Raw genomic sequence first — 12,945 nt, forward strand, 5'->3', positions numbered from 1 at the left:
GGCTGTTTGTATATCTGTTTTAGAGAAATGTTTTTTCAGAAAATTTACTTAATTTTTGAACTGGGTTTTTTTTGTTGTTGTTATTGAAGCGTAAGAATTGTTTATATATGCTGGATACAAATCTCGTATCCGGGATATGGTTTGCAAATATTTTCTCTGATTTGTAGATTATCTGTTTACTTGGTGGTGTCCTTCTGAAAGAAAAGTTTTTACCTCTGATTATATCTTAATTTATCTACTTTGGGGGTCATTTTTTCTTTTGGTCTTATATCTAAGAAGATTTACTTCTATATTTCTTAAAAGAATTTTACAATTTTAGCTCTTATATTTGGTTCTGTAATCCCTTTGGAGTTAATTTTTGTGTGTGGTATGAGAAAAGAAGTTCGGTTTCGTTCTTTTGCACGTGGATATGAAGTTGAACCAGCTCCGTTTGTTGAAGGACTGTTCTTTCTCCCTTGAACTGTCTTGGTACCCTTGGTGAAAATCAGTTGGCCAAAGGAAAAGGTTTATTTCTGGATCCTCAGTTCAATTCCATTGATTTATAGGTCTATTTATAATCTATTAATACTCTATTGTGTTAAATGACTTAGCTTTTAGTATGTGTAGTTACTTGGTTGGGCCTATCTCCCCAACTTATTCTTTGTGTTCAAAATTCACATGGCTATTCTCTCCCTTTTATCTCCTATACAAAATTTAGAATCAGCTGAAACATTACAGAATTAATTTGGGAAGAATTGCTATCTTTATGATATTAATTCTTTCTATCACAGAATGTAGTGCATCTTTTCATCTCACTTTACATCTCTGACTACAGTGTGGTCAGTGTACATGATCTGTGATATTCTTTTTTTCCAGTAAAATATATATAACAAAAATTTACCATTTAATAATTTGTAAGTGTATAGTTCAGTGACATCAAGTGTATTCCATTGTTATGCATCCATCACTACCGTCTCTCTCCAGAACTTTTTCATTTTTCCAAATTAGAACTCTACCCTTTGCATAATAGCTCTGTTTACCCCTTTTCCCAGGCCCTGGCAACCACCATCCTGTCTTATGAATTTAGTTACTCTAGGTATGTCATGTAAGTGGAATCACATAGTATTTGTCTTTTGTCACTGGTTTATTTCACTTAGCATAATGCCTTTAAGGTTCATCCATGTTGTTGCACATGTCAGGGTTTGTTTTTAAGGCTGAATAATATTCCATTATAAGTACTAATTTTTAAAAGCTTGTTGACATTTGCTTTATTGTAGGGTCAGTTTTGTAATTATGTACATATGTCCTTGAAAGAATATATTTTATTGGTTGCAAATTTAATATATCTCTAAGCTAGAGAATTGTGTTATTCAAGTCTTCTGTAACCTAGGTTGTTTTGTGGAAAGTTTGTTATGACCTCCTTCCATGATGTGAATTTTTCATTTTTTCTTTATAGTTCTGCCAGTTTATGCTCTTAACATTTTGAGCTGATGTTCCTAGGTTTAAATTTGTTGTTGTTGTTAATTAAACTTTCATATTATTTTATATGTACCCTTATATGTTTTCTAATATTTTCCCTCTTAAGTCTTTTTTGTCTGTTTTCAACATGTCTGCACAAGATTTCTCCTCCTCTTCTTCCTTCTTTCTTTCTTTTTTGTTAGTATTTTTTATATGTCTTCCTAGAACCTTCTTAATTTAACCTTGCTCTGCCAAAGAATATAGCCTTTCTGTCTTTTAAATTCAGTTTGACTCCCTCCATCTTTTAACTGGTAAATTGAGTATCTTCATATCAACTGTGTTTAGTATAAGTATGTAGGGATTTGTTTCTAGCATTTCCTTTTGTGAATTATAGTTGTTCAGCTTTTTTGGTACTTCATTTTTTTCTCCATCATTTTTTCTCCATTTATTTTAGGTTGATTGCTTCTTGGTTTTGCTTTTTTTTTTTTTTTAATCAGTATGGTATATTTTCATAAATTTAAATTGTCATTTCCCTTTTTTTAAAAATTTCATTTAAATTCCAGTTAGTTAATAGTGGTGTAATATTAGTTTCAGGTATACAGTATAGTGATTCAACACTTCCATTCAACACCTAGTGCTCTTCACAACCACTGCACTCCTTAATCCCCATCATCTATATTACCCATTCCCCCACCTACTTCCCTTCTGATAACCATCAGTTTGTTCTCTATAGTTAAGAGTCTGTTTTTTAGTTTGCTTCCCTCTTTTTTTCTCTTCATTCGTTTTGTTTCTTAAATTGCACATATGAGTGAAATCATACGGTATTTGTGTTTCTCTGATTTATTTCACTTAGCATAATACTCTCCAGCTCCATCCATGTTGTTAAAAATGGCAAGCTTTCATTTTTTTATGGCTGAGTAGTATTCCATTGTATATATATATACTACAACTTCTTTATCCATTCATTAGTCGATGGACACGGGCTGTTTCCATGGTTTGGCTATTGTAGATAATGGTGCTATAAACATTGGGGTACCTGTATCCCTTTGAATTAGTATTTTTGTATTCTTTGGGTAAATACCTAGTAGTGTGATTGCTGGATTGTAAGGTAGTTCTATTTTTAACTTTTTGAGGAAACTCCATACTGTTTTCCAGAGTGCTGTACCAGTTTGCATTTCTACCAGCAGTGCAGGAGGGTTCCCCTTTCTCTTTTTCAAAAATTTTTGTCTACTTTAAAGTTATGCACATCATTTTTATTTATTTAATAGCTACTTTTAAATTATTAACACGCATGTTTAGTTTTAAAAAGTCTAAAGTTAACCAGTACTTAAACACCCATCCTGAATAATACAAAGACTTCAGAAGATGTAAATTTCCACCACCCCTTGGCATTTTATAAGATAAGTTCTAGGGATATCTACAATTCTAATTTTCTGAAAAGCAAGACTTCTGAAGTTCAAAACACTGTGAATCAAAAAGAATATAAATTTGCTCATAATGCCAAAAAAGAAGGAACATATATTCTTTAAAGAAATGGCTTTGGAAATAGAATTTTTAACTTTTTTTAATAATTATTTTCCCATGAACTTTTTTTTTCTTTTAGGTCATATATTTTATTAAACTAATTCAAATAATTGTGATTATTTCAATGATTATTTCAAAGATTAAACACTATAATTTTTTATTTCTGTATTTGCTCTTGCTGAAATTGCATAATGATATTGATTAGAGCACATAATTAGCAACCACCCACATGTCTGGAAGCAAATGTAACCATCCGGAACAAAGTGAAAACACAGAAGCCATAAAACAGGTCTCTGAGCAATGGCAACAAGAAAGCAAAACCAAACCAAACAGAAACATAACCAAAAATCATGGCTATTACAAAAAAATAGAACCTTGAAGTTGCCTCTGCCTAGGGGCTTTATTACCTCATAACCTCCATTAGCAAGCCATCCCCAAATAAATATTTTACTATAAGGGAGAACATTGTGCTTATCATACAGAGAACTCAAGACCTTTCCTACCCACTTTCAATCCCCCATGATTTAGAAAGGCCAGGGCCTCAATAACATTGATGTCTTACTAGGCATCAATGAAGAATTTATAAAATAGGTGGGTAATAACTCCTCTGTGAAAGTAATTTACAATTTTTATCAGTGGGAGGAAACAGATGATGTTTAGGCGTAGTGGCCTTAGACCACTTACTTCATATAACAAAAGGCTGACTTACACATCTCAGTAACCTGAGAGAATTTCCTGGAATGACCGTCGGGTAAAGTAACCAATCAAAACCAAATCCCCAATTAAATCACCTGAAAAAAGAAAGACTAATGTATGCTTAAGAAACGGACTCAATGGGACACCTGGGTGGCTCACTTGGTTGGGCATCTGCCTTCGGCTCTGGTTGTGATCCCAGAGTCCTGGGACCGAGTCCCACGTTGGGCTCCTTGCTCAGCCTGCTTCTCCCTCTGCCTCTGCCTGCCATTCCCCTGCTTGTGGGTTCTCTCTCTCTCTCTCTGGCAAATAAATAAAATCTTTTTTTTTAAGAAACAGACTCAATATAGTATATTTAAAAGATTTTAATCAAAAATGGTTTTTTGAGGTGAGAGAGTATTATTCACTCAATGGGCATTTTTTAGTGGGGCTCAATAGGTGAAAGTTTAACGGGTATCCATCTGATTTTTATTAACAGGTTTTGTACTCTTCATTTTATTTTTCTGACAATGCAACAGAGAAACATGTACTTTTGTACTTAGAACTATGGAAAATAACCATGGACAAAATTATCTCTCATTAAAATTATTAATAGAAATAAAAGCTTTAGTGAAACACTTTAGTCCATTCCAGCTACAACAGAAAAATACTACCTCAGTTTTCAGCATTAAGCAGGAAGCTTTTTATTGCTGAGGAGTAAAATCCATCTGAAATAAAAATGGCATACCATTTTGTGCTACTTTGGTGTCAAATATGCAGCATAATAATGTGTGTCTTACTGGATTGTCAAGATTCCCCCTATATGTTAAAAGCCATACTTCATTTGTAAAAGTGTATAATATAGCCAACTCTTTTGAAAGTGAATAAACTTTTCTCTCTTCTTTAGTCCTTTAATTGGTAGAGGTTCAAAAATATTTGACCTATGTCTGCTCTTAGGTCTAAGTTTCAACTGTTTATTTTTTAAAATATTTACCATTTTTCTTAATTAAAGTTTTAATATGGGTGGTACATAGAAAGTTTGAAAACCTCATAAAAGTACAAAGGAAAAATAATCCTGAAATCATTCATTTCCTTCATTATCTCTTGGCTCCAACACTAAGTAATTTCAGAGTATTGTCCTTTGATAATTGTTTTGTCTGGTCTCTATTTTCTTATATTTTTCACTCGTCATTCCTCGGTATTTCTATGTTATTATTGCTTATAATACGCTTTCTTGTTTTATCTTATCCTTACAGTGAGATCTTAAGGATGACTGTGTTTCTCCTTGCTATTTATTTACTCAACCTATATTTATTAACACCTGCTGTATGTGAAACACTGCATGGGAATATATGAATCAATGGGCAAAGCTCTTATCCTTATGGAACTTACCAACTAAGGATAAAGTGCTTGAATATGGGGTGTCAACCCACAAGATCGGGAGCCATGCGTAATTCACTTCCCTGTCTGTGCAACCCAGCGTGGGATTTCTTTTCTTCTGCATCTACAATAGATATTGGATGGACGCTTAATGTGATGTATAAATAACTACTATTGAAAAAGTAGTTGTCTCTTACCTATATGGCCATATTCCTAATTCTAGAGATTGGATAAGTAGGATTCTGCCTACTTTATTGTGAAGTTCTATATTAAGATGTAACATTTGTTTCATGCTTGTAACTTAGCAAACTGTTACTCCATTATCTCAGAGGGTTCCTGTGAAGCTCAAGTAAGCAATAAATATACTTTATTTAAAAAGAAGGAAGGTGGTGGTATTATTTGCCTGGAGCTCTTACAGCATTGATTTATTCATTAAGAGATAAAACATTCAGTAACCCCAGTCATCTAAAACATGGTTATATTATTGGCCTTTAACTTCCAAATATGTTACATATTTTTAAAGAAAGCATAAGAAAAAGATAAGCAATGCAGCAGGAAATAAGTACACAGATGAGTTAGATTCAGTCCCCAGTTCAAAAAGCTTTCAATAGTATACATGGAAAGATAATTTCTCTCTCACACATACAACTTATCTAGAACTTTTCCCCACTTTCTACCTGGTTAATTCAACTTATCCTTCCCACCTCAAATTAAACATCACATTCTTAGATGGAAGTTCCCTCAACCTCTGTATCAGATTTTCTTTACATTTTTTCATGGAACTCTGCATTTATCTTATACAGCACTCATTATATTTATAATTGCATTATACTGAGAAATATTTAGTATCTGTATCCTGACTAGGCAATAAACATAAAAAAGGGTCAACATACCAGCAAAGTGTCCGGCACAGAGTATGAGCTCAATAAGTGGTTATTGCATGTAGTAACTAATATGGAAAAGATGATGGTAGGGAAAAGGAAAGAGAAAAACGAAGTGTGATGGGAATGTAATGGAAAGGGAAGGCATTTAATATAGGAGCTTACAAAGGTTCTATGGAAAATTTCAGGTTTTCTTTAGAGGATGTGTATGATTGCTGAATGTGCAGCTGTATAGACACATCTAGAGGATGATACAGAAAAGATAGATTGGTGGAACACAAATGATCAGGGCCACAGTATCCATAGACATAGTAGACACTGTGCCCAGAACCCATGATAGTTTAAGGGGCCCACAGAATATTTTAAATTTTAATTTTTTGATGAAAAAATGAATATTATAGTAATATATAGTAATCCAATGTATGCCAATGTAAGCATAGAATGTAATTTTTAATATATTTTTTTTATGGAGGAAGGGACCCAAAAAAGGCAGTAGTGCCCTGGGCTGATGATAATGAGAATATAGCCCTGGGGACAGTATTTGTTATACAGTAGTTAGGATTTGGCTAGAACCTAGAAAAGGAATAGAAGACTTAATGTTGAGAATGCAGGTTGGCCTCAGGTCAAAGAGAGTCCAAATGCCAGGCTGGGGAAGTTCATTAAACTTTGGTTTTTTTTCAGAGACTTTTTTGTCAACTTCTTGCTTACAGAGGGCTTTTGGAAGAGAATTCTTGCAGGAAGCAATAGGATGGATTGTGTTAGAAATAGGGTGATCAATCAAGGACCTTTTGCATTAGGTTAGGTGAGGGTTAAAGAGATTACAGTAGGAAGGGACAGAAGGGATGGAGATTACAGACATTCAGGTATATATTTACCCATGAATTTTAGATCATATGCTGAAAATCCCCTTTTCCCCATAGAAAATTCCCCAAATCATAATTATAAATTTGCATTCCCCCTGAGTATAAATTCCATGAGAGAAGGGACTATATCAACCTTACCTTTTGTATCCTCAGGGCATTGAAGATGGAGACACTCAAGAAAACAAGAGAGTTAGACTCCTGTCAAAGTGTTAAAACTGTTATAACTAGAACTAGATCCTGACCAACCCATCCTTATCATCAAAGCCAGTGCTCAAAGCCTGAGCATGTGACAAATGCCTTCCAATTGATTGATGGTTCAGTTAGAGCAAACCAGCAGTAACAACATATACATAAACCTTAAGTATAACTTACTTTAAAGTTAATTTTAAATGATTATTAATTTTTTGAAAATTGGGTAGTCTTAGCCTATGGTCTATAACTAAATATATATTTATAATCATAACTTGCACATTTATATGCTGCATTAACTCATATACAGAGGAAGTTGTAATGACATAAAACCATGTAGTATGCATTGAGTACAGTTGTGTTGCATGTAGATTTGCTAGCATTCTAAGTGGGTAATTTGTACACTTAGGATGTAACAAGCCTTGTGCTAGATAGAAATACAAGTATCAGGGGGGGAAATCAGAGGGGGAGACGAACCATGAGAGACTATGGACTCTGAGAAACAAACTGAGGGTTCTAGAGGGGAGGGGGTGGGAGGATGGGTTAGCCTGGTGATGGGTATTGGGGAGGGCACGTTCTGCATGGAGCACTGGGTGTTATGCACAAACAATGAATCATGGAGCACTACATCTAAAACTAATGAGGTAATGTATGGTGATTAACATAACAATAAAAAAATTAAAAAAAAATACAAGTATCACATATAATGGCATATGTTGGGTGCTAACAGGTTAGGTTAGTAACAGGAAGGATAAGGCAAATCCTCACTAAGGAGAAGTGATGTTTGTATCAAGTCTTGAAAGAGTAAATGCTAGCCAGGTAGATCAAAGCAGAAAGGCATGTAAAATTTTAAAATTAGAGGAAATTACTCTTATACTTAAAAAGACTTTATTAATCTTTTGGAATATCAGTTTCTTTATCTGTGGCATGTGATAATCATCTTTTGTATCACTGTTCAGCTATTTTCAGTGTTTGTTCAGAATATGGAAAAGGAAAGGAGCATAAAGAGCAGCATGAGGTTATGAATTCCATGATTTTGAAGAAGAGGGAAGATAGTGTGTAGTATTGATAGGTAAATTAGCTGCCTGTCTGTGTTTTAGAGATTTGTCTTTTTTGGGGACGGAGGAATAGACTAAGTGAATCTTCAGGAACTTTCAAACTCTGGCTTTTTGATTTGATAACTTAAGTATGAAGAATGTTAACATTGTTAAATCATTGTGATTATATTTAATGCTCTTAAAGAAACTAACATTTTATACTATTGAGATTATACCATTCAACCTATGAAAAATTCATTGTTCTATACCATAATATAAAAACTGAAAGGTATTAAAACATAGCCATTTAATTGGTAATTTTTAGGCTCCCATAAATTTTATTACCAATATTACTGAATAAATTCAAGATAAAATTTTCAGTATTGAGCCTTACTGGCAATTTGAAAGCAGCCAAATTGTTCTCCTACTTTGTGTTGCAAAAATTCCTGAGCTATATTCAAAACGTTGTTATCAAGATAGGAAATGAATCTAAGTCGATGTTCCTCTTGAGGTTAAAGGTCTGTTTCTTTCAATCAGTTCAAATTGACAGGCCTCCTGCCATCACCTCCTCCTTAGCCAGGCAGACAGGCCCTGGCAGTCAGCGTGAAAACATCTGTTGAATGGATTTATTGACTAGATCTTGTTTTTTCTCTCTCTTTTTCTATTTTTTTTTCTTTTTCCCTTCACACCGTTTATTATGTCTCTGACCTGATGAACTTAATTTGTTTACACGTCGTTCTCAGTGTCTCCCTCAATGCTTGTCTCATGTTTCTTTCTACTGTGCTCTTTTCTTGGCAACAGCCCTTCCTGGAGCCCCAGCACACACGTGCGCTGTCAGTGCGCCAAGCTCAGCTGGCTGTGGTTGGCATGGATGGATTAGAGAAACATCGTCTTGTCTCCAGGACTCATTCCTCCCCTGCTGCCTCCATTTTACCTCATCCAGCAATGGACTGCCCCCTCCAGCCTGGCTCTGCAACTGGTAGGAATCCCTAAAGACTCCCTAATAGGCAGGCTAAATGCACCGTTCTTGTAGGATTAAGCGATTTAAATGCTCTGAATAACTCCAATAGCAGAACGCTCTATTTTAACCCAATGCAACCCAAATTTTATGAGGTTCTATTGGCTACAAGACAAACAGCACATCTGATAAATCTTGGGCTTAGTATTAATAGCCTCATAAATTGTTATCATTCAAGGGCCTGGAAAACACATCAACAGGTGCATAGGTCCCTTTTGGAAACAAAATCCCTACAACATTCCTTAGCACTGTTCCTCAATCTCTTCCTCCTAGTAGTCATGGCCCCTAGGAAATTTATGATGTTTGGCTTCATTTGACTCTAACGAGTGCCTCCCCCCAGTTTGTTTTTCATGTTTTGTTTGTTTCATTGTTTTCTTCTGACCTGCCATACAAATGACACCTGGGAGACAGTGGTGCCAAGCTACATACGTTAGTTCCATTTCTATTTATTATGGCACCTCTGGGTGGGCTATTTGACCAACCTTTTCCTTTGCCTACAGCTGTGTTTGATATTTTAGAACCTGGCTACAGAGGAAAACAAACCAGATAATTCCAAGGCCAGAGGAAGGTCAAGTCTGGAACATACACAAAAAAGGGGTGCTATTCACTCTCCAAAGGAACTGTGCTGTAAATGTCCATGTGCATAAATACTCCTTTCTGTCTTCACAAGAATGGGGTCCAGAAGATATCCATGCTCTCAAACTTGTGGCTGATCAAATGAAAAATATCATAGCCCCAAGGGGCTCATAACTTGGATGCAGCAAGGGGAGTATTCATGTGCACCTTCTCTCAAAGGCTCTCACAGGTTATCTGATTTATTTTTGAATCAATTTTCAGGATTCAGAGTTTGTTTTTGTGGCTTTGGTGACCTCATGCAACCCTTTGTGCTTGGAAAAGTTAAAACACTTTTTCTAAAATCACATTCCCAAGCCTTGATGTCATCTTATTTAAAAATCAATGAATGGGGGCACCTGCGTGGCTCAGATGGTTAAGCGTCTGCCTTTGGCTCAGGTCATGATCCCAGGGTCCTGGGATCGAGTCCCGCGTCGGGCTCCTTGTTCAGCGGGGATCCTGTTTCTCCCTCTGCCTGCCACTCTCCCTGCTTGTGCTCTCTCTATAATAAATAAATAAAATCTTAAAAAAAAAAATTTAAAAAAATTTAAAAAATCAATGAATGGAATGGCCAAGTTACTTAACTTTGACAGACATCTTTAATAAGTACGCAAAGGAACTACTTTTTATAAGGTGTTATACCACAAGCCAACATTCCATCCTAGGAGTTACAGGCTGGGTATATTTGCATATATTTCTTGCACCACATTAGCCACTGCCTTGGATCCCTCTATTTCTTAGAGCCTAGCAGACCTGCCCTGGTATCCCAGACAACCCAGGACTGCAGCCCAGTGTCAGCAGAAGCTGCTTGATTCAGTCATGCCTGGTTCTTTCCTTCGTCTTTAGAGAGTGTTTCCTCAAAACCAGATATATGATGTAGAGGAATACTTTTGGTAGTTTTCAGGTCGGTAGCCTTCAAGAATTACATTCTTCTAAATTCTTTTTCCTGAAAGTATTTTTTATTTAGCCATAAGCTTTCAAAAGAGAACACAGAGCAATAATCATCCTGTCATAATGACAATTCCACTCACTCAAAATTATTTCCTTAATTTTAAAGTGAACTTAATTATAAAGTTTCATGGTGCTGTCCCCATGTATATTGCTGTCTGCTATTGAAATCCTATTGATTGAGTTTCTTTTCTTGGTTAAGAGGGGTGACCCTTTCCTGACATGCTTTGGCCTTTCCTCTTCTTTTAGATGTTCCTTCAATATGAATAAAGCAAGTTCCCTGAATATTAGAATGATACTACAAGTTTAGGAAAACACTGTTGCCAGATGGACAGGGTTGGTAAGTCTTAGAAGAATCCAGGTGAAAGAGTAGACTATAACTGTAATAATATAAGCATGACAAACAACCTAATCATTCAGAACAAATACTGGGTCATTCCAGATCATTAGTTTCTTTCTTATAATGTCAACATCCTAGTATTTATCAGAGTTTGTATTCCATACACAAGTAGGGAAATGAACTTGAGATTATTTTCATATTTAATGGACTTGATAGGGCACATTTCTTGCCTAGTGATTAAATAAACATATTTTTTTAAAAACAGGATTTTAGGGGCACTTGGGTGTCTCTGTTGGTTAAGTGGTTTTGCGTTTGACTCTTGATTTCTACTCTGGGGGTCATGAGATTGAGTCCGCCCCCCCCCCCGCCTTGGGCGCATGGAATCTGCTTAAGATTCTCTCTTTCCCTCTCCCTCTACCCCCTCCCCTGCTCATGCGCATCTGTGTGATCACTCTCTCTCTTTAAAAAAATGCACAGGATTTTAGTGTTTCTAATGATCTCGATTTCAGAGGTGAACTATTAAGACTGATTTGTAGTAAGTTTGAAAAGAAGTATCTTTAAGCATTAAATTCCTTTCTTTTGATTTTTTAACATCTATTTGTTGTAGATGCATTTAAAAAATCAAAAGTGACATTCAAGTATGTTCCTTGGAAATATTTAGGTTTTTTTTCAAAAGAAGGTTATACAATCTCACGCACTCAGTAGTTGTTCCACTAAAAAGTAAGGAGGAGAAAACAAATACATTGTAAAGGTGATTTGCTTAAACCCATCTTGTAAGAGCTGTACTTTTTGCCATAACTTAAAAAGTTATTTGTTAACTCACATACTTTTCAAGGCACACCTTTTCAAACTTGCACCTTCCATGTGGATTCTCAGCCACCAGATAGAGCAGCCACACCACCCCCTTTTTGAAAAGAACAAGTCAGTGTTTCCGGGAGAAAATGTTTGAATTCAGTCCGTTGTTGAAAGATGAAGTCTTCAGTCTGTTTCCTGTGAGGACTTGAATGGACCAAGAAATGGACTAATATGTAGACACTACCTGGTGGCTCTACAGAATGCCTGGTAAAGATATTTCTAGGATGGACAAGAAGAACATATGATCATGATGCTGCTAGTGATAATGAAGAATGTATTGCACAGCCAGGTTGCCACATATTCATTTAAAGGGATTTTATGTTATATTGTAATGAGTAATAATACTTATTTTTTGTATAATATTCAATTTAAGAGGTGGGGTTTTTGTTATATTTAAAGCCAAGGCATATGTTTATATGACTTCTGGCAATTAGGGAAAGGGCAGTGTATTTTGTTTTCTTTACCATTGCCATCTCTTCTGCTCAACTATTCTTAACAGAAATGAGGCTTGGCCATGACTCATAACAGGGCATTGACAGTATATGACATAGTTGTACCAAATGGGATTCACTGAAACAAAAATATAATGGCAAATGAATTTGGTTGAATTTTGGTTCCTATAGTAAATCATATTCAATGATCTAGATGTTCCCTTTACAGTTTCTGTAGCATATTCTCATAGGCCCTGGGTTATGTTTGTTTGTTTGTTTTTGCTCACTCATTCTTAAATGTAGAGAAATCTTTATAGATATTTGCCAGCAAGTGAGTGAATTCTGTTTGATTTCACTTTTTCCAACTTATATGCTGGTTGAATCTTCTCTTTGGCTATGTTGTTGAATGGCAGTACTAGTCCAATTCCTAGGTTTCAACAGACTATCTCATAGTGTGAGTTGGAAGGCCTAGGGTGGGATTTCCTCCATCCATTTCTTTTTTAGCTGTCTGATACTCTGATAAGATGATTTACATAAAAAATTATAAGTCTTAGAAATTCTTTTTATCTACTCAGACATAGTTTAGCAAATTTTAAACATTCACTTTTGGATATTTCATTTGTTTGATGGACAAATCAAGTTTCACAATTAATAATTACACTATCTGGTACTTTGATTTAAGTGTACCCGTTAAAAGATAATATAAAAAGTATTACAGATGTTAGAATGTAAAGAATACAGTAGATATAGAACAAAAA

At 35.3% G+C, this 12,945-nt stretch overlaps 1 protein-coding gene across 9 annotated transcripts in view; it reads left to right on the forward strand.

Moving 5' to 3' along the window:
- Positions 1 to 12,945, forward strand: part of HDAC9 (histone deacetylase 9) — a 911,036-nt gene that overhangs the window by 603,545 nt on the left and 294,546 nt on the right. For all 9 annotated transcript variants that reach the window (XM_078059350.1, XM_078059344.1, XM_078059346.1 and 6 more), the window contains one exon: positions 8,785 to 8,962. In XM_078059350.1, the coding sequence (XP_077915476.1) occupies positions 8,785 to 8,962 (178 nt within the window). The remainder of the gene's footprint in view (positions 1 to 8,784; positions 8,963 to 12,945) is intronic.

Source organism: Halichoerus grypus, chromosome 12, assembly GCF_964656455.1.
Source record: "Halichoerus grypus chromosome 12, mHalGry1.hap1.1, whole genome shotgun sequence".
NCBI classification, from domain to species: domain Eukaryota; kingdom Metazoa; phylum Chordata; class Mammalia; order Carnivora; family Phocidae; genus Halichoerus; species Halichoerus grypus.